This window comes from Centropristis striata, chromosome 13, assembly GCF_030273125.1.
Source record: "Centropristis striata isolate RG_2023a ecotype Rhode Island chromosome 13, C.striata_1.0, whole genome shotgun sequence".
Taxonomy (NCBI): domain Eukaryota; kingdom Metazoa; phylum Chordata; class Actinopteri; order Perciformes; family Serranidae; genus Centropristis; species Centropristis striata.
Genome location: NC_081529.1, coordinates 10,438,279 through 10,461,348, shown reverse-complemented (window position 1 = coordinate 10,461,348; position 23,070 = coordinate 10,438,279). Strand labels below are relative to the sequence as shown.

Genomic DNA, 23,070 nt, shown 5'->3' with positions numbered 1-23,070 from the left:
GCTTTATACTTTGTTAATTAGAATAAAATGAAAAATCTGACTGATAGCCAAGTTTGTGTCAAGAAAACGGAGCCATGCATGTGATGTAAGGAGACTGAAAGATGCTGAACAGAGACAGAAATGAATGCATAGGAAGTTGACAAATTTGAACCAAAATCTCCTGGACTTAAGAGGTTTAAGGAAGCTCAGATCTCTGGACATGTGTAGTAAGATGCTGCAGATGTTTTATCAGTCTGTGGTGGTAGTGTGTTGTTTTATGCTGCAGTCTGCTGGGGAGGCAGCATCAGACACAGAGATGAAGGCGGTTGGACAGACTGGTCTAAAGAGCTGGTTCTGTGGTTGGAGCCAGGTTGGACACACTGGAGGAGGTGGTGGAGAGATGCACTGTCAAGATGTTCCATCCTGAAATACCCGGATCATCCACTTTACAAAACCTTTATGGACCAAAAAAACAGAAGTGGACGGCTCCTCTCTCCCTGTTGCAGGACGGAGAGATTCAAAAGATCCTTCTCTCCTACAGCCATCAGGCTGTCTCATTCTAACAGAGATTCTACCAGACTAACTGGATTTACCCTCGGGGATAAATTAAGTCATTTTGATTTGATCTGATTTAATTGGAACATTCATTGAGAATGATTACACCTCATTTTGTTGTGATCATAAAGGCTGGAACTACTGCTGTACATTGTAAAAAAAAAAATCTGTTTAATTTACGGTAAAATACCGGCAGCTGTGGTTGCCAGAACTTCACCGTGAAAAATACAGTGCGGGGCGTCCTGGTGGCCCACACTGGTAGAGCGCGTACCAAGGCTGAGTCCTTCCTGCGGCGGACCTGGGTTTGAATCCGGCCTGACGTCCCTTTGCCGCATGTCCTCCCCTCTGTCTCCCCCTGTCTATCTATCTCTTTCAATAAAAGCAAAAATGCCCAAAAAATTATAAAAAAAATAAATTAAGAAAAAATACAGTGCATGGGTTTTTTATTGTATCTTTAATGTAAATATCAGCAAAAACTGTAGTTTAGACAGAAAAATCCTGTTATTTTTTCGGGCAATTGTGACATTATGGTATTTATCCATTAATTTTACACTAATGTTTTTAAAAATATATATTTTTACAGTTTAAGTTTTGTACTATTCCTTTATTTACGGCAATTAAGTGTCTACTACGGTGATATACAATTTTTTATTTTACGCCCCATTTCTGATGTTATTTGACAGTGTTTTACTGTAATTTCTACAAACTTTTTTTACAGTGTAATGTTTTAAAAAAACAGCCCTAATTATGTCATAATGATGTCATCAGGGTTATATCAGCATGGGCTTGGGACTTTTTAACAGAAGGCCTCTGTTACAAACTTGAGTTTCTGAGTTTGAAAGAAGTGTGCATTTATGAGGCAATGTGCGCCTAATGAAAGGTCCCACCATGTTGCATTATGGGAAATGTAGTGGGAATTAAAGTCAGGATATGTTGGAACCTAGTCTCACAGGAATCCGTGAAATAGCCACGGATTCGCTTAACTCAAAATCCGTGGAATAGCCACGGAATAACTCAAATTTCTGCACAACTGACACGGATTTTGCTACAATGCAAGTTTATGACAGTCATATCCCGTGGCTATTCCATGGATATTTTTTCTTATTGGTTTGTTCCAAGTCACGTGACTTTTAAGGTCCCGGCGGTCTGAACAAAAAACATGGCGGACAGTTCTCTCTTTTTTAGTGAAAAAATCAATATTTTGACTTAGTTTCTGCATAAAAATGGATTTTGATCACATTTCTAACGAGAAATATATGTTTTATTTTCTAAATATTCACTCAGTGAATGTACATAATCACTTTGTATGTTGGAATAGCCACGGGATATGACTGTCATTAACTTGCATTGTAGCAAAATCTGTGTCAGTTTCACGGAAATTTGAGTGATTCCGTGGCTATTCCACGGATTTTGAGTTAAGCAAATCCGTGGCTATTTCACGGATTCCTGTGAGACCATGTTGGATCTTGGCCTCTGCTGCTTCTAAAAAAAATGTGTATATTGTGCATCGCCACACAAAGCAGCAAAACTAAATCACTGGATTTTCTCTGGCACCACCAGAACAATACCCCACTGTTATGTAACGTACATCGCTGTAAACGGCATACAGCAATTAAAACTTTACACAGACAATGCAATGCATTGCTCGGCCTGGATATAATTGATCTAATAACATGTAATTAAAGAATAAGGAAAGAGAAGCAGATGACATGGGTGAGGTTTGGCTGACAAGTGCTGACACATGCAGGCGGAGAGGAGAGGAGTTGTGCACTTGGCAGCTTTCTCTCCCACAGTCTCTGCAGTTTGACAGCCAGACAGAGACAAGAGACAGTGGGTGTGTCGGTTATTACTCAACACTATTGGAAAGCTTTAAAACATGAGAGGCTTAATCATAACAGCTGGAGGGGAATTCATGTCATGTGGGGCCACGCAGTCACAATCAGTTCACATAATGAAGCACCTATTGTCTTCTTTACACAAATACAATGTGCAGATTTCAATACATTTTGAATAAACTCAAACATCTCTGTTTCCCTTGGCTGAAGTTGGGAACTTAACCCTCTGGAGTCCACGAAAGTGCCGGAGCTCGACTTCTTCATGACGTCACAGAGTAAAAATGGAGCAGCATGGAGCCCTGCTGTCAGCTGAACTCTAAAGTTTTGGCTTTTCCAGAAGTTTCCACGTTCAATTTAATGCATTAACCCTTTTCAGCAAAGGTATATAAAAAAAACATGTATTAACACGATTTTACTTTTTTTGCAGAGATTTTTCTAATTTAGCTTTGTGCATTTAGCATTTGTAATGCAAAATTTTGCGTTTACTGTTTGTTTTTTTTATAATTTCTTTGTGCTTTTATGTGAATTTTTTGTAATTTCTTTGTGTTTTTTGTGATTTTATGTGTATTTTTTGTAATTTTTGTGAGTTTTTGTATTTTTATTATGTTTTTTGTGTGTTTTGAGTGTGTTTGCATGTGTTTTTTGTAATTGTGTGTGTGTTTTTAGTTTATTTTTCATGTTTTATGTGTTTTATGTGTGTTTTTGTCATTTTTTTGTGTGTTTTTTTTGTGTTCAAAATGTTGATCCAGTAAGTCAAAATGAAAAAAATAATCAGGTCTTATAGGTGAGGTTGTCTTGAAAACAATGATACCAACATCGCATGGTAAAGATTTTTAAGTGGTTTATACAGGCAGAGTGAAAAGTTGTCAAAAACCAACAAAATAGCCCCAAACTCCAAAGGCTGAATGCTTAGACTTCTAAGGATTAAATAAATAAATAAAAATGATGCTGCTTAGGGGGCAGCAGGGGGCAGCAGAGACAACATCTTCAGCATCACCATGCCGCCCAGGATCTGTGTTTCACAATCTACCTCAACATATTAATCATGCCTCGGATCACTGCAATTTTTATTGTTCCTGCTTGTTAGGAAATTCGCTGGAATTGTGATAAGTGATAGTTGAATGAAGCAACTGTGTATGTGACTTTTTTTTTGCGTGTATGCAGGTAATAGCTGATGCTCAACTATGAAAAGATCTGTTGTATTTAGAGAAAATAAATATTCAATTTAATACAGATGTTAGTTTTTAAAGAGAAATCAGACTCTAATAATTCATTCAGAGATAATGTTCTCATCCAGCATTCATGCATGTATTTAGCTTTTCAAATCTGTTGTGGGAAGCCTGAAAAGAAAAAAGAAAAAGATTTATACTGGAGTACAAAGAGTGTGAGAACATTTCAGAAGGCTGTGGTGAAATGGAAAGGTAATAAGAGGAGAGGCAGACGCTGCAGATGTACAGTGGAGACAAGAGTCTGATTTAATGAATCTACTGCAACATGCTGCTGTTACGCTACCGTCCTCACCCAGATTTAAAAAAAAATAAAAAAACGCAACCCCCACAACCCCCTCTTCCCCACACTCTGCCCCCCCCCCCCCCCCCCCCCCCCCATTTTTTTTCCAGTGAAAGGATAAAGCCTGTTGCTAGGCAGGCAGTGCGACAGTTGCCATGGGAACGCTTGCAGACATAGCTGGAAGGGGGAAAAACGTTGGGTAGGGTGGGGATAAGGATGGGGTGCAAAAAAAGAGGGAGTGATGCGGAGACGGAGAGAGAGAGAGAGTGTGTGCGTGTTTATGGGGGGAGGGGGAACCAAGTTCACGGCCAATGCCTCTCGCTCTTTCAGTGCTGTTTGTCTCCTCCAGCTAAAGAAGGAAACAAAGAGGTGCAAAGGAATGGGGATCCATATTTAGTTCCAATTTAAGGCTCTGAAATCAGGGTTACCCTATGATAATGCAGCGTGACAGGATTTAGGTGAATACAGATAAGACAAAAAACACCTCTAGGCTTTACAATGTGCTAGATCAACAACTTGCAAGAAAAAAAAAGGACCACTTAACATAATTGAGACATACAGTTATGGAGCGTGTTCAACAAGCTAGAGCGTGGACAAACACAAGAACAAATAATTACTGAAGTACCAAAGGTGAAAAGTCCTCGACGTCCTTCAAGGACACATAACAATCCAATTATACAGAATAATTACTGCAATTACTGTAATTGTATACAGCGAACACATTGTAATGTACTACAGTGAAACGGCGCGTACATCTTTGTGGGAAAAGATGTTAAAAGAAGGTCACAAGTTTTTCCTGAATATACGCTCACAACTTTTACGTCATGCCCATTAAAAAGATAGCACAGGCTTTGATATAAAAGGAGATAATGAGCACATCCGCAGCAGATGTCAGCCTTCAAGGCATCCATCAGGAGGTTTTTCCTTCCAGTTTAAATCACTCTGAGATAATGTACTGTAGCACACATTTACTGAGACACTCAGCAGACCCTGTCTTGAGGACAATGGATATCTGACAATTCATGCACGGCTGCTATTGTCTGCATTGCAAAGCAGCAATTTCTTTCCTTCTGGGTGCTGCCCAAAAAAATGTAGAAAGAGTCACAACGAACATGGTCTCACAGGAATCCGTGGAATAGCCACGGAATCCAATCCAATCCAATCCACTTTATTCATATAGCACAATTTTAGCAAACACAAGGTTTCCAAAGTGCTGCACAAACAATAAATAGATAACACAATACAAAAAGATGTAGTAAACAATAGAACAGTAAAATGCAATAAGATAAAATAAATTAAAAATGGGATAAAATTAATAAAATAAAATGTAAAATGTATTGCCCTCACAAAATAAAATATGCATGTATACAAAAAAAAAAAAAAAAAAAAAAAAACTAACTCAAATTTCCGTGAAACTGACACGGTCGCTACAATGCAAGTTAATGATGTCATATCCCGTGGCTATTTTTTCCTATTGGTTTGTTCCAAGTCACGTGACTTTCAAGGTTCCGGCGGTCAGAACAAAAAACATGGCGGACAGTTCTCTCATTTTTAGTGAAATAATCAATATTTTGACTTAGTTTCTGCATAAAAATGGATCTTGATCACATTTCTAGCGAGAAATATATGTTTTATTTTCTAAATATTCACTCAGTGAATGTACATAATCACTTTGTATGTCGGAATAGCCACGGGATATGACTGTCATTAACTTGCATTGTAGCGAAATCCGTGTCAGTTTCACGGAAATTTGAGTTAAGCAAATCCGTGGCTATTTCACGAATTTCCTGTGAGACCATGTTGGTCACAATGCACATAGCTCTCATCCAAAAACACTCTCTGATACAGTCCCCTGAATGCCAGTATGATAGATTCATGCAATTGCCATTCAAAAGCTTGCTCTCCAATTACACAAAGGACAGTGTTTAAATCAGAGTGATAAATCAAAATAGTTTAACTCCCCTGCTCTGTGCGCTGAGTCTCTTTCATGCTTTGTGCCAACATGACACACATTCCTGTTTGTGTTCGAGATTAATCAAAATGCGCACATCAGTTACATAATGTGATTGCATTCTGGCCAGTGGAGCTTATTCAACAGCGTGTGACAGAAGCAAATTCAGCTTATTGTCACAGTACAATGACAGATACTGTGAGTGCCAGGCAAGCTTCTGTAACTATTAAAGCAAAATGTTCCACTTGTATTCATGCACGAACAATGACAGTAGTGTTAGTGGTTTCCTCCAGGACGCCCCAGTGTCACAATAGTTAGTGTGAATTGGAAACACCATGGGTTTGAACAATAAGTCTTTTCCTGGGGGGTTAGTGTTACAGAAACACCAAGTTGGTCCATCATTGCAGTGGCAAGAGGCCACGCAGCAGGGTGGTTGGATCTTCAACTGCTTTCATTTCTGTGGGAATGTTCTACTTTTTACTCAACTACATTTATCTGACAGCTTATGGGTCCCCCAAAAACTACCCCACTGGTTGTTTGTGCATGCAGTGTATTATGACCCATAAAAGGAGCCACAGGAATGAGTTCTTAACTCTATGAAGTGTTTTTGGGCAATTTTGTCCATTTTTGAATCCTTTTCATCCTGCCTGTATACACCACTTAAAAATGTTTAAATGCCATGTTGGTATTTCTTTTCCAGCGCAACCTCAACTATATGACCTAATAATATTTGATTTTTTATTCTGACTTACTGGATCAACATTTTGAACCAAAAAGAAACAAAGAAAACCAACACAAATGTGATCTTGTGATTGTGTGTGATCCTGTCATCCAACTCTGGTTTTTATTCTAGTAGGACTCTATTTTATTTGCGTCTTGTGTGTTTAGCGTAACAATTTTGGTAATTTTGTGTCTTTTGTTGTCTTTTTTAGTTATTTTGTGTCTTTTGTTGTCTTTTTCAGTTATTTTTGTGTCTTTTTTTGGTCATTTTGTGTCTTTTTTAGTTATTTTGAGTCTTTTGTTGTCTTTTTTAGTTATTTTTGTGTCTTTCTTTGGTCATTTTGTGTCTTTTTTAGTCATTTTGTGTCTTTTGTGGGGTTTTTTTGGTCATTTTGTGTCTTTTTTTTGGTCATTTTGTGTCTTTTTTTGGTCTCTTTGTTTCTTGTTTTGGTCATTTTGTGTCTTTTTTAGTCCTGTAGTCCAACATAAAATGTGATTTTAAATCTTTTTATTTACTTTCAAAACACTATCATGCTCAATAAAGAATTTTAAATGTTGCACATGTGAACAAAGGTTGCAAATATAACACATAAGAGGGTTACATCCAGTTCTATCATTTTATACTAAATATATTTGACTTTGTCCCCAGTTTTACTTGGTATATCATCATCAAAGTGAAACTGGCCTCATGGAGTTTACAGCCAGAACTTTAGAGGTAAATTTACAGTAGGGCTCCACGCTGCTTTGTTTTCTAGTCTGGATGTCATGAAGAAGTCTGGATTTGGTGCTTTTGGAGACTCCAGAGGGTTAAACCCGGAAGTAAGTTAGCATTTTAGCGCCATGGGGTCTCACCTCTCAAACTCAATAAGGATTTAGAATGGGTTTATGGTTAGATGCCTGAAACAAGATCTGTAGTTAACACAAGCTGAAGAGATGTTGGTGCTTTGTTGTATGACATAAAATGCGTTTGTAAATACCCCAACTTGTGAATTTTTGAGTTTTTATGTAAATGGTAAATGGTCTCTTATACATTGTTTTTCTATTCACTTTGTGACCAATCAAAGATTGCACTTATTCACCCATTCACACACACATTCGTCACATTCATTTGAACATAACTTATGTCATGTACCTATTTACACAGGCAGGTTCACTTAACATAAGAAGCTAATGTTACCTATACACCAGAAGACTTTGAAAAGATTTGGAAAAGACTCCTGGAAAACTACCGACTCACACCTGCTCACATCTAAAGACAAGTGTTTAGAGTTTTTAGTCCCACACTGAGATTTTAGACAGACTGTGAATCTTTCAGGGTCACTATTTACAAGACTACAACTAGATTCTTTTAGCATTTTTTACCTACCATGCAATTTTTTTCCCATCATGCTCTTAGTAAAAACTTACAAATGGAGGAGAAGCAGCTTTTGGCTCCAGCTGCTCTAGTGTGTGCAGTGGTTTCTGTTTTTATCACATGAAAAGTTGACTATTTTACAGTAAAAATAGATATAAGGAAGAATTAAGGAAAGGAACATTTAGAAATTAATTCATGATATACATTTATGTCCTATTTAATTATAATGTATTTAATTGAATAATTAGGGCCTCGGGGCAATCGCCCCGAGCACTGGTCCCATACAGCAATAGCTGTAGGGACCAGTGCTCGGGGCACTACTGTTATACTGTGGATTTTTTCTTCTTCCTCTTCCGGACGCAATTTCGTCCCGCTACTAGTCCTACAACTTGAAGAGTTGCAGGACAAATTATATATCAAAACGTGCGGTTTGATCGGGATTGGTGTGCTATTACATTTCTCTACAGAATACGAATTTTTCGCGACGTAAGTCGTGAAAAACTGCACAAAATTTTGCATTGAAATGAATGGGACGGCCGACAAAAAATTAGCGAAAAAGAACAATAATTGGATATTTTTAAACGTCTACTTCTCCGGCATAATTTCACCTAGAGACTCCATTTAAACTTTAAACAGTAGACACAAGTCTTGTGTATTGGTGTATTAATCCACGTTTCGATAGGTCATATAGTTTTTTATCAATCCCTGTTCAATGACCATGATCATTTTTGGAGAAATTCTGAGATTATAAATGGGTGTGTATTGCACGGAATGTTCGTGTCACAGTGTGTGAAAAATACATTTGAAAACTGCGCTCCAGGCCGCAAATTCCACTCTACAGAAATAATTTATACATAGAAATGTAGGAAAAATTGTCTTCTCACTCACAATCCTCTGGTAAAGCTGTCATAGTTATAGTTTGGGCGTACGACGCACAGATGCGCCACCAACACCACCAACAGCCTCATTGGGTCCCATATTAAAAACGCAGGAAGATTTCAGAAAAAAGGAAGATGGAACAGTTTTTTTAGATCGCTCTAACAAAGCTATTTTTTCATTTTTCTTAAAAAAAAAACCATATGTAGACGTTCAGGAAGAACTCAGGACGCTCAAAGTGAAGTCGGATCAATGATGGGTATTATGGTTTTGCCAAAAATGCTTTCTGTTTGAGGCCAGAAATTCCAGTCTGTCTACCTCTGCTGTCACTATGCCGGAACAGGTGCCAGTTAATTATGTTGATTGCTTTGATCTGATTGTCTTTGATACATATGCTTCATACATATGCTTCAAACACACACACAGGTAACTTTATGCGATTTTCGCTACACACACACACACACACACACACACACACACACACACACACACATTTTGAGGTTAAAGGGCATAGTTTGAAATCTCTGAAGAATCTCATCATAGTGTACACATACCGGCAGTAGCCCCCGTGGCCCTTTCAGAATTTCCCCAGAGGAAATTTTCTAGTTATATTTATCAGCTCTATCAACTTTTATTTAGGTAATCATACATTAATCATCCATTATTTATTACTTATTTATGTATACATTTATTTATACATTTTAACTGGGTCTCCTCACTGTTCTCTTTACTAAGAAACATCTAAATATATGACATAACTATATTCTTATTTAGGACTGAGCTTACTAGCATTATTGTGATGGTCCTTTTTTGCTGTAAACCCAGCATAAGGTAAGGTACATCATTTATGTCATCTATGTGACTTACTTAACTTAGATATGCAAGTTAACTTACGTAACATAACATAAGCATGAACATAATACATAAGCTTACATATTAATTTTTAAAAACATAACAAATGTATTTATTTTTACCCAAACCATGAGCTTTTACTTAAAATATGCAAGTAGTTTTGTTTCAATACACAACATTAACCACAAATCTATCATCGTAAACCAGACGAAAATATGCTTCCCTTGAAAGATTGAGAATGCAGTTGCTTTATATGAGAATGTAACTTTTAGCACACTTCTATACTATATCAAATATGATACCTAGGCCTGCACTTGTAAGACTAAACACTGCAAAAAAGGTGCGTCTAAAAACAAGATAAAAACACTATATCTGAGGGAAATGATCTTGCTGCATGGACAGATAATTTCACTTGACAAGATTTATTAAATTAAGATTGTTAAATATAGAAATAAGCATGTTGAACGCTTAAAATAAGAAATTAACTCTTAAAACAAGATAAATTAAAGCTGCAAGCAGCGATGAACTGGCCCGAGCAGAGTGACCTGTAAATTATTTGTTTCTTACTAAGATAAAAAAAAATCTTTAGATTTAGAAGTGTGAGATAATTTATCTTGTTTTAAGAGTTAATTTCTTATTTTAAGTGTTCAACATGCTTATTTCTAGATTATAAAATGGTAGAAGTGTAAAGTACAACTGGGTTAGCACAGATTGCCCATGCCTTCAGCTGTAGGACAACCACGGGACATTTAATGCACTTAATGCAATGATTTGACATGTGTAAAATATGCTGGAAGGACTGAGGTTAGCTGCCTGTCTGCTGCAGTAGCCTTATATCTACTCGAATGAGAGTATGAACAACAGAGGAAACAAATATGAAATAGTTTTCATTACTCAGAAAGTCTCATGGGCCTGTTCGACAGAGTCTGCTATCTGCACAAAGGATGACAAACCGCTTTTCCCAAAACACCAATTGTGTGTAAAACGACTTCTTTTCATGTCTGTGAGTTCAGAGCTGGTTTCTGCTGTTTCTGCTCCCTTTTTCTCAATGCCTACTAACCTTATTATGGGTATCAGAGGCCTTAATCTGACTGAGTCTGGCTTTGAGCCTAGTCCCTCCCCCTCCAGGCCTTTCTCCTCCCCTCCGCTCCCCCAGCATCTCCTCTCCTGCAACAGGATTTGAAGGCGAGGAGAGAGGGAGGGGGCAGAGCCGAGAGAGAAACAAAAAACGTGACTAGGCACCCAAAGCGTCCTGTTATGCAACAACTGACCTACTAACATACATTTAGAGACTCAGAGAGAAAAGGAGAGAGAGAGGAGGAAATAGAGGGAGCGCGCACTGAAAACAAGCGGCACTGTGTTCATGCTCTCATATACCTGCACTAATCACACAGTGTGTTTTCAAAGTGACGGACGTTGTGCGTGTGAGTGTGTGTGTGTGAGGGAAGCAGACCAGCAGCCGATGCGCAAAGCGGATTGTTGGACAGGAACCTGTATCTTCTGTGAATTCAGAATTTTAAAACGGTGAGTTATTATTTTTATTAACATACCGTTATTATCCTAGTATTTTACCATGTTGTGTATGATACACAGGCTATCCGATTGTGTGGTTTTGCATTTTTTCTGAGGAATTTCCTGGCGCTTTTACACAATGTGCGTTTGTTTTGGTGCGTGGCTGCATTTTCTCAATGTCAAGGCGAGGCTGCCCCCCTTCTGTGAGGGTCTGTGTTTGTGTGTGTGTGTGTGTGTGAGGGAGGGAGGCAGGTCGAGGGAGGGAAACAGGGAAGGGGGTGGAGGACCAGAGGTTTTGGGATTCCTTCAGAAAAAAAGGTGGATATTTTGGAGCGGTGCCATAGCTGTAATGAGGCAGGGTCAACACATCCGCGCTGCTGTGTTATGGTGCGTACCCCAGTTATATATTCATGGTGTTCTGGTGCTTTTAGCGAGCAGCTTTCTGTTTAAATCTGTGTAATAAAACACAGGTGGTTATTATTTGAAAGTAGGCCTAATTGTTTATTTTAATAATGATCATAAAATGCTATTATGATTATAATTAGGCTGCATAAATAGATTATTTCACGTGCGTAATGTTCAAAGTCAGGTTTATATGTTGCACAGACTTATTTATACACTATTTTTGGGTTAGTAGGCTAGTCCATACAGACAACTGGAAAAAATCCCATGCAGGCACAGAGGACACACTTCTCTCCGTCACGTGTAGCAGCTCTTTGTAAAGGTTAACGCGGCTGTGCAGCCCTCAGGGTTAACCCTTTAGTAGGCTCTAGCAGTCTGAAGGAGCACAACACAATCCAGAGCACACCGACACGCAGGATCCTCCGTCCTCCTGGATACATGTGGACATTCCACTTTTGTCTTTCTATTGCTGGGGAGCAGACATGAAGAATGGTGAAGTTTACGGGCTCTGAGGGGTGCAACCGCTGCCAGGTGAGGTGTGGATCAGAACATCTGGATCAGATGTGGGTCAGATGTGTTTCCCGATCAGCTCAGCTGACAGCTAGGCTGAAACAGGTGTATGTTTTAGTGATAATATGTGGGGATTGTTTGTGGAGACACGCGGTATTTTCGGTGAATTTCATAACGCAGATGAATTCATGCAGTCGCCTCGGATGACTGAAGATCCGATTAAATATGCATGAAGACGATTTGTCAGACAGAGCAACAAAGGAGGCATGCGGGGTTACATATTCCTCACAATGTGTTGCTACGTGAATGATTAGTAGTATTTTTGTGTGTATCCGTGGGCGGAATTAAACCATACATTAATTGAACTTGAATGCATAATAATAACGGATTGCCTACAGCAGTACTGGTTATGTAAAATGTGGCCAAAGGCAACTTTTAGACACATTTATGACAAAGGCAAATTTGTGTTTTATGGGATGTTTAACATTTTGTTTTGAAAGACCAAACTCAGCTTGGAGTCATTTTCCACACAGGCTTTGTGGTTTATGCACTGCACGTGGGCATGGTCATCCCCCTCCACCTCCTGCGGCTTTCTGCTCCAGGCATCACATATAACAACAGTTCATATCCGTAGAGTTATGCATGTATGTGTTGTGAAAGTGTCTGGGACTTTCCTGAGTGGAGTGGAGTGAAGCATGGCTGTAAGCACGTTAGGCATTGTAAATTGTGCATGTGGCGCATCCGTGTTGTGTTAGAAACATTGAAGAGGTTATGCAGGTTGCATAATAAATGAATTAAATAATTAAAATGGATCAAAGTAAGGGGCAGATTATGCAATCGGCGGAAACCCATAGTCTGCTCTGTGGCGATACAGCCCCGCGCTTTGCTGCGGAGCGGCCGCTGCCAATTGGTTGGCGCACACACTGGGTCTCTATGCCAGCTATGAATGTAGGTCACAGCAGTCCTGTGGGAGGGGGATGAGGCACACAACCGCCGCTGACTAGAAAGGCAGAATCAAAACCCCACCAAAATAAATCCTCGCCCCGCCATAACAAAGGAACGAGGCAGGCATGCAGAAATAGAAGATAAAAGATAAACGCCCTGCGCGACCTAAATAAATGGGGTACCATTCCCATTTAAAAAACTTAGAGGCTACAATTTAAGGGATAAAAACATACTATTCTTCAAATATCTTTTAAGGCCACTTCCATAATCTGAACTGTTGAGGCAACTGGTTATTTCACCAAATCCTCTTAACCAGATGAACTCATTGGTTGTTTTTTATTGTTAACTCTGTGAAACAGTCACAATTTCGGTTTAGGCACCAAAAATACTTCCTTAAGGTTAGGGCAAAAAGTACATGGTTGGGCGGTATAAAAGTGAGCTGACGTAACTACAAGAGGCGAAGTAGTTACCTTGGTTTCGACACACAGAAGTTACTTAAAATAACTGTTTGCTTTTGTCTTACAAGGTACACAAATGATGAAATGATGAAAGTCCAGTTTGTTTGACCCATCCATTGCCCACCCTAAGTGGACTTTTTTGTTCTCTATACTCTATTTTCGCTTTTACAATCAATAACGTCACTTCTGCCTTGGCATTGTTCATAATTACTATGGCAACTAGAGGTCCCCAATGGCTAGAAACGTAAATATGGGTTGTAATAAGCAGCTGGGTTGCAAGCAACCCATAGGGTCTTTTTTTATGGGAGGACAATCTGGGATATTTGGCGAAACCCTGTCCAACTTTACTAAATAAAAAAACGTGCGAGAGGAGTTCATGGTCGGAGGCATTGAGTGGTTTCCATCCTGTCCCACTTTGTGGCCTCTTGACTTACCCGGGGTTTCCTGGCATATGTAAGATGATAAAATATGAGGGCAGTGCTTTGTTATTGTGCTGTGGTTTCGAGCCAGCAGAGGCGAATTACAGCATTTAGTAGGCCAAGGGAGCACATGTGACTGGTGCAACACATGGACTGAGTCACTGCTTTTTTTTCCTTTTCAAGAGGGTGATATGGTGTTCGTGGAACAAGGATCTAGGTTGGATAGGACTCCGCCTTACTGGCATGCTGCCTGATTTCCTAACCCCCCTCCCTTGCTCTTTTTTCTTGGGAAGATAAAGTCAGCCCCGAGTCTTGGAATCCAAGCAGACCCCACCCATGACCCCCCCAACCCTGCACCACGTGCCATACATTGCATTCTTCCCAGGGAGGGGTGCAAAAGTTTCATCACACCCCCCTTTCTCTGAAGCATGTGCCCCCTCTCCCTTTTATTTTTGACCTGCTCCCATTTCCTAAACCGCTCCACAGAAACACGTGCAGGGGTTTGAACTTGGTCCACTGTTTCCAGAGCTCACTGCCACATTTAGACTCTTGTGGTGCGGGCCCTGTGGTTTGTGTGAGCGAGTGCAACTTGGATTCTTTTACTGTGCTATCATTCCACAAGTGCCACAGAGACCTAGTGATGACACGTGACGAATATATGATAAATTGGAAAGAGTAAACTAGGTCAAGGAAATGTGTGCAGAGGAGTGGGGCTGCAGTGTAGCCTACTGTAGGTTAGCTTGCTTCAGTGGAATATAGTATATCTGAGCTAGAAAACCACCTTCACACATGCAAATAAAAACGCTGCATTTTAACTTGGAGGCATGTTTTTGAAGCAACTCTTAAAGCTGTTGTAATGTTAATGACAAAGACAGTGAGTGAAATGGATTACAGGCTGAGCTGTGAAGGAGAGACACACCTTGTACGTGGCTGTGATTCACGTTCATTCACATGGTGAAATACTGAGGGGTAACAGAGCGGGAGACACACAGGAAAAAGCAAGAGCCACCACTGGGAGTTAATTAAACACCAGAGTTCATTCATGTGCCCGCCTGTAGTAGAGATATGCAATATACGCACTCTGTGACGTCAATCACCCTGGTTTTGTTACAAAACCTAGTTTATAACCATCTGCTTTTGGCCTTTTCAAGCCACTGGTTCAGAAGAAGGGAGGAAAAGTCCGATATGATTGGCTACCATCCCCCCCCCCCCTTTTTTTTTTGTTGCTATGGGTGACACATTCCTTCTATTGATGCAATACCAACTTTGTCGCAATTGCCTCTGGTTTCCCCCCTACCCAGCTACAGTATAATCTCATCTCTATCCCTCTCTTTGTTTAAACTCTCCCTCACTGATTCAGTTTCTTTGTCTCCGCTCCACTTGCTCTCACCTCCATCTATATTTAGACAATGCTCTAATTCTCCGTGCCTCTTTGTTCTTTTTTTGTCTTCCCATCTTCTTTCTGATCTCTCCCTTGTCTCTCTTCGCCTCACCTCTCCGCGGCTCGGTTGACCTATATTCCAGCGAGCCGTACAGTGGAGGCAGCTCAACTCGTGTTTATCGAGTGCAGCCGGGCCCGTTTCTGGGTCAGTAGGACACGCTGAGGAAAAGTCTTATTCTTTCCCTCTCGTGCCCAACAGCCACATGTCACAGGCTCACGAGGATAACCTGAAACCATTCAGCCAAGAAAAGGGGGAACAGCCCAGACATTTTTAAACAAATATGGTGTAAATCTAATGCAGATTCTTAGAAGAGAAATGAAAAAATGGCCATTGTGTGCATTTTAGACATAAAAACCCCTTTTCCCAGAATCTGGGCTCAAATCCATAGACTATTCATTGCGAGGATTCACTTACGCAAGTGTCAGATCCTGGGAAGAGCTGAGTATAACCAGTGCAAACACCTTGCCAGATTATGAGATAACAGATTCAGACAGTGTAATACTGCTTATGCAGTTTAACCCAGGAGGCAGATGTGGAGTAACACACATTTACTGCAGCTGGTAAACATGGGATGGGATCTACTTGGACTCTGTTATTATGGATACATTTAAATATAGAACACACATACATATGGAAGGGAAAACTGTGTATGTTTGACCTTCACTGCTTCAATTACCTTACAAATCTGAAGGTTCATGGTCTAACTGCAGAGTCAGTCACTTGTTTGTTATTATGTCATGTGGAGGAACAGTAACTACACGTGTGACCTAGTTAATTTTCCTTGATGAGCCTATACTGTGATTATTAACCACAAGTAGGTCAATGCAACATTTCCTGTAATAACTTAAACATTTACCCTGTTGGTGGCAATAGAACTATATGTTGTCCGATATGTGAAGATATGAAACTGTTTACACAATATACGATGCATGTGGGGATATATGTTGTTAGCTATTTGTTTTATTTGAATTTATTCTTTATTTAGATGAAGTTTGGAGTTTGAAGTTTTTTTTATTTTGCACATTAATAAGACAAAAGACAAGGATAAAGAGATAACAACCAAAAGGAAGTTGCAAAAGGGCTTCTACAGGGCCTCCACCTATATTTAAATTCACAAGTTAAACTGACAATGAAAATACAGTGCAGATGTTTAATTAGCTATCTGATCGTTTCTAGAATTGGTTGACAATGTAATACATGTATGTAGAAAGTATAATAATGAAAAAAAATCTGCAGTTTTCTGAGTCCCTTTGAATAGTTTTAACACACAGGTCTATTTCACTCTAGCTAATAAATGCACTAAAATCGGCCACCGTGTTATCATGGCCAACATTGCCATCCCTAAAGCACTAATACGGCTAAAAACAGCAGAAAGCATTTAAAAAGATTACTTTTTTTGTTTAACTCACTGCATATATGGCCTTATAATTACAACATCATACTGGCTATAGTCTGGAGGCACACCTGTTCAGCTCATTACAGAGGCCTCCCCGCTGTGTTCCAGCTCTGAGGAACTCATCTCTGTAGTTATGAGACTTCCGACCACCCTCGTGTTTTACCCAAATGTTAACAGGCCGTGTTATTCCTACCCGTGTCCCGCCTCCTTTCTTTCCAGGAGCCCGTGACCTATATTTATCAGTGCCCCACCTCCCAGCTGCCCCCACACCTCCAAATCTCTCTCCCAGTCTCAGCCTCTTTATCCTTGACCTGCTCCGGCTGCTGCCTTTGTCTGCCTTATCTGCTCACTCTGCATCATTGATTTGGCATTGAGTTGTTTTGGTGAAGAATGCTGCCACATTCCTCTGTGGATGAAAGCATGGGGGGTCGTGGCGTTTCAGCAGATTTTTGTCAACGGGGTTTGTCGGTGGAAAAGCAGTGGGCTGTCCTTTGTGTAGGTTTTTTATTTTTTTGTGAAATGTTCTAAAATGGATCCAGGGAACCCCAGCAGCCCTGCATCTGAGTCACCCTTTGCTCCGTCTGGGCTGAATACTCGTCAGACAAACAAAAAGAGCTAATCCTTCAACAGTCAAGTATTGTGCTCTCACCATGTGTCAGACTGATGCAATTTCTCTGGTGTTATATTATTAATTTCATGTGTGCACTTGCCTTAGTTGCCATGTATGTCATCTCTAATTACCAGTCTTTCATTTTTTATTTGAGTTGCTTTCAAAGAAATGCAAGCTCAGATATTTTAACATCTTTAAAACATTATATTGAGGCTTTTATAACTTTTTGGTGACAAGATGAAACAGAATCCTAAACCTCGCAATGAACTCAGTGCCCTCGTTACATCACGAAAGTCAACATCAACATGCTGGGACAAGGGTCAGGGGTCATAGGCTGCAGACAGAGCAGATCAATAGTGGGGCTAAAAGGTCAGACGGGGAGGTCTAGTGCCCATTCATTAGTTGTTAGGGCCAACAGTGTCAGTTAAAGACAGAAATGCCAAAACAGCAAAGGGAAGCTGTTTGGAAATTGAAATGTCTTTGATCACCATGCATGCTTAAAAGAATAAAAACATCTCAAATGTGCCATGAGAATGTATAATGAAGCACCAACAGTCCACATGGATTAACATATTTCTTTCTGTTTTTATCTCTGCAGCCTTTCATCTTGCAGCCAACTGAAGAGAGACAGACAGAGCGAGAGCGAAGCTCCCCAAGAGACTGACACGCTGAGGTAGACGGGCCGACCTACATCCTGGAGATCTAGGACACTTCTCTGCCAGCTTAGCTTTTACAAACAGCGGAAAAGCAGGAAAAAAAGGCATTTGTGCTTTTTTAAAATACTTATCGGATCCATTCTCGACACTGAACCAAAACCCCTTCAAGTGGATAAATGAGGGTTGCTAATGCTGAGCTACAGCTGTTCTTTATCTTTTTGGCTAATTTGGACACTTGAGTCCCCTCCTGTTGTAACGACACTGAAGCGGCAATAAACAGACCAAGAACTTTGCAAGAAAACCTTCAAAGGTGTTTTTGCCACCACCCCCTCCTCCCCTTGACCTCTGACCTGGTTCTTTCCCCAAGAAACATTTCAAACTGGCTGTCACCAGACAAAAATGGAAAATCTGACCTCAGCTCTCAAAAACTCAGGGAATAACCACAACTGCGTTGAGACCTTCAGCAGTTACGAAGAGTCTTTAACTTCCGCTGAAGGGAGTCCAGCTCGCTTAGGCCGCCTCATCAAGCCCAAACCCAACATGTCCTGCAGGCGAAAACGTGAGTTCATTTCGGATGAGAAGAAAGATGCGTGCTATTGGGAGAAACGCCGCAAAAACAACGAGGCAGCCAAGCGCTCCCGGGAGAAGCGACGTCTCAATGATATGGTTTTGGAGAACCGTGTCATTGCACTGAATGATGAAAATGTGAGGCTCAAGACAGAGCTGCTCCAGCTGAAGCTGCGCTTTGGCCTTATAAACACTGCCTCCTACATTGAAAAGAGCCAGCAGATTGGTGGAAGCAACACAGGAAATGGAGGCTCCTCTTCATCCTCCTCCTCCTCTTCTAACCAGTACTACTCCAGTGGTTACTCTAGCGGTTCTCAGGTGATGATGAACTCTGATTCCTCAGAAACGGAGCAGTCTGGGCACAACGACGGCCACAGGCAGCTGGTGAAATACTCCCCACGTGGCTCCCTCTCTGACATGTCCGACGGCTCCTCCAGGGACAGCCCTGACCCCATCCCTTTTGAGATCAAACAGGAAGGTGACAGGCTAGAGATGGACATTGCCAATGGCACCACCACCCAGATCATGTTTAACATCCACCGTGGCCTGGCCTCTGTGCCCACTCACCATCAGATTCAGCAGCATTCGCAGGAACTGGAGGTTGCATATCACAGCCAACAGCAGCACCACCTCCATCAACAACAACAACAAACCCATCAGGAGTCTGTTCCTGCTATCAACACTGTCAGCCAGCCTGCCCCCCACCCACCTGCAGCCCAGAGGAGTGTCATCCTGTACGGCTCCAGCAGTGCCTCTTATCCTGTGGACACACTGACAAGGCACCGGGACATGGATCTGCAGGCAGCCCAGAAGCAGAGCAGCGGCCAGCCGTGCACCAGCCGTGTTACAGAAAGCTCCTCAGAGACACTGGCTGAGGTGACAACGCAGCTGGAGAGGAAGACGTTAGAAGACTCCCCTCCGTATGAGCTCTCAGACAGCTGTAATGAGCCTGGAGAGAGGCAGGTGTACAGAGTTTGCCAACTTCCCCAGCAGCACCAGCAGGAGAGAGACTCATCTGCAGATCTCCACCTCAAACAAGTGGAGGGGGTCAACCACTCGCACCTGTACCACCACCTCCAGCAGCCTCATCATTCATACCTCAGTGCCCAAGACGAGGAGCCACCTGTACTCACCTACGAGGGCGAACACAGGAGCGAGGCTTACTACCGAGGCCAGTCAAGCTCCTCTAGCAAGGACACGTCATCCAGTGATGGAGACCCCCGCAGCTCTGACAAAGAGGCCTCAACGGATGATGACGAGTCCCCTTCCTCGTCTTGCTCAGACATGGGCAGCTACCACAACCAACATCTTACCAGCCTCCACCATCCTGCCTCGCCTCTTCCCTCCTCCCAGGGCTGCTCTCAGGCCCAGGGCCGGGACCCCCACGGGGAGGTGAAGGGCACAGCGTTGCCCCACAAACTCAGGCTCAAACACCGGGCCATGAGCACCGGGAGCAGCGGCGGCAACTGCTCCGGCCAGGAATCCCCAACATCGCCTCCCTCTGCCACGCCACCTCCACTGCCCCAGCATCCCTACTTGTCCCTCATGCCACAGCAGAACATTATGCGAGAAGGACTTGGTAAAGAGGCGGCCTCAGTGGAGGGGGGCAGGAAGGAGAGCGGGAAAAAGGAGACAGGTGGACGACGCAACAAGAGGCGTGATTAGGTGACGTTCGCTTTTAGAACTTGTCACGAAAGACTCAATCTCTCCTCTACGAACTACCCTGCCATCATGCCTTTGCCCTATAATCAAATCCCCTCCGCAAGCCCTTGGGACAGGAAGCTGGGTTTTCCAATCCCTTTTCCCCGATGTCACCAATAAGGCTGGACATTTTGTAGGGCTGTATTATATTTGTATATATTGTACAGATTTTTCATTTCTTACATCCTACTTACAGAAGCACTTTTGTTTATGTGATGAGAGGAGGAATGGAACTACCTGCTTTTCTACTTCTGTCATCCAACAATATACCGCTGAGCACATCAACATTTAGATCGCTTACAAACAAGAATGTAGGAAAAAGACAAGTTTTGAGCTTTATCAGTACTATAAATTTGGTACATATCTGACTGTAGACAAACATACACATGTATGGCTATCTGCCTTAATTAAAATCTAATGCAAACGTACACTGGGGACATTCCCTCGACCAAAGAAGCACCAACACCACCAACACTACAAATATCAAGTTCCATACCTCTTCCCAGACCCTACCTCTACCAACCCATCCTCTCCCCAACCATCTCCATTATTTCACAAAAGATTGCCATCACCTTTATTTTTTAAGCACTTGGTTTGTATATTACTGTGATATATGAATATATGTATCTATTATAAATATATATTTTACAAAGAAATTTGAATACAAATTCAACAAAAATGCGACAAACCTGCAATGGTAAAAGAGGGTTTTTGAAAGTGACCATCCTATTATGAATCACAATTACTGTACAGCCACATTGTCCGCTGTTGCGACAGGACTCATTCAAATTAAAACACCTCTCTCTTGATTGTTAAGCTTTAGCATTAATCATTTGTTAATGCCCTGTTTACACAGAAATGGCCGTCCAGTTTGGAGCGCCAACAGCACTGAATGGAGAACATGTTGTTTCCTGAGGCGAGGGCCTCATTAAAATTTTTGGATTTTTTAACCTTTAACCAGCCTTTAAATATTCGGTGGAATTCACCAGCTGCAGGCTATAAGCCTTTAGTTTATTTGAGCTTTATCAACCATATCTTGTTGTTGTTACCATTCACTGGCCCAATGTATTTATTTCCCTCTTCTCCACATGCCCATCACTGTAGAAAAGCCCACAGGGACATAGACCGAGAATGTGTACAGACCTTTTCAGATACATACTGCAGCCTTGAGTTTAAACTGTAAAGGAGGTATGGGATGCTTGGGGGCAAAGTCACATTCATGTAAACACACTACAATGCACTGACTTCTGAGCGGGTTGCTCTTGTGTAAAAACCTAAGAAGAGTTACTTTCTATGAATTGACATTAAATGAGGTTTTGTAGTGTGACCAAGCACTTGAGGTCCATATTGGCTCCCAGATAATTGACTTATTGTGAAATAAGTAAGCAAAACCAAAATTCTCTAACCTTCCAATTGGTGCCAATGTTAAATTAGCTGCAACCAGCAACAATCTGAGCCTAAATTAAACAAGTATATGACCTCCCTTGATTCCCATGTGCCTCCATTATTCATTTTAGGGGTTATTCTTCCCCTTCTCATTGTAGTTCTGCTACTGGGCAGTGATGGATTGCCTGCACTGGATCCTAGTTTAGCAAAAGTCTATGTACCATGTTTGGCTTTTTGGTGCCTGTGTATAAATGTAAAGTTCCCCCCACCTGAACAACACTGTAATGTTTATTTCATTGGTTTTATATCCTCTTTTTTGTCAAAGTGTTGTTCCGTTTTCTCTATACTGTGTCTTTTCTCCTATTGACTGTGATGACATGTATTTGCCTCATTCCTCCTCCCCCTTTTTTCAGTGTGTATTAATCAGTAATGTTTGTGGTTTTGCTGATGGTTTTATGAAAAAGACAAGAAAAAAAGAAACTGGCAAAGATAGTGTGGTGTTTAGAGATGGGTGGTGGTTGGTCTGGTTGGTCATTACCATCGCTTCCTTTTGACATGAATATGTATGTAAAGACACTAATGTCCATTGTGGATGATGGGAGCATTTCAGGATCGAAAAATAAAATAAAAAGAATGTTGACCCTATCAACATATCATGAAAACTGCCCTGTTTTTCTCTGTTATTTCACCAGTGTTTGTGTGGTTTAGCACAATAACACACATTGGACTCACACACTGTACTGGCCTGCTGTATTATTGACTGATTTTACAGCCCACAAAGCAAGACTTTCATCAAACTGAACTTTGATATTTTTAAGAGCAGTGACTGTCAACATAGCAATCACAGTCTGTAGGCAGCACGTACAATTCGCAGCTTGGCTCATCATTCTATCAACTGTTATGATGTTCTGTAAACTCGTGCCAGAACCAGCAGTTAGGTAACGCATTAGTCACTGACTGACATAAAAGATGAACCACCAAACAGAATAAATAAGGCCAATACAGCATTCTTTGTATTGTTGGTTTAAATCTATCTTTTATATTATTGGATGACAGTTAGAATATGTCTTGATACCGTATGGCATATTATTATATTCTATATATAATCCATTATTCATTGTTATTTTTATTATGTATTATTATAAAAGTATCTCTTCAACTACTATTACAACCCCAATTCCAAAAAGTTAGGACATTATCAAACGTAAATTTAGAAAATACAATAAAAATGTTCTAATTCTTAGAGACATATACTCAATTAAAAACAAAATTTAATTCGTATATTTTTGTATTCTTTTTTCACAGTGTCCCAACTTTTTGTAAACTATTTCTCTAAAGAAATATTATATAATAATTGATATATATATATATATATATATATATATATATATATATATATATATATATATATATATATATATATATATTACTTATA

The 23,070-nt window shown here is 40.7% G+C and overlaps 1 protein-coding gene across 2 annotated transcripts; it reads left to right on the top strand.

Moving 5' to 3' along the window:
- The first annotated feature begins 10,955 nt into the window (after nt 1–10,955).
- On the top strand, nt 10,956–22,300 carry LOC131983700 (nuclear factor interleukin-3-regulated protein-like). 2 transcript variants are annotated; one of them, XM_059348470.1, is made up of 2 exons: nt 10,956–11,155; nt 17,924–22,300. In XM_059348470.1, exon 2 carries the CDS (start codon nt 18,381–18,383, stop codon nt 20,211–20,213), a length of 1,833 nt encoding a protein of 610 aa, XP_059204453.1. In that variant the 5' UTR covers nt 10,956–11,155; nt 17,924–18,380; the 3' UTR covers nt 20,214–22,300. The 2 variants fall into 2 exon arrangements, with proteins under 2 accessions (XP_059204453.1, XP_059204454.1); XM_059348471.1 differs by lacking the exon at nt 10,956–11,155 and adding an exon at nt 11,720–12,076.
- The last annotated feature ends 770 nt before the right edge of the window (nt 22,301–23,070 follow it).

What these genes read in the sequence shown, in the direction of transcription:
- LOC131983700 (XM_059348470.1), top strand. Translation starts at nt 18,381, where the DNA reads ATGGAAAATCTGACCTCAGCTCTCAAAAACTCAGGGAATAACCACAAC.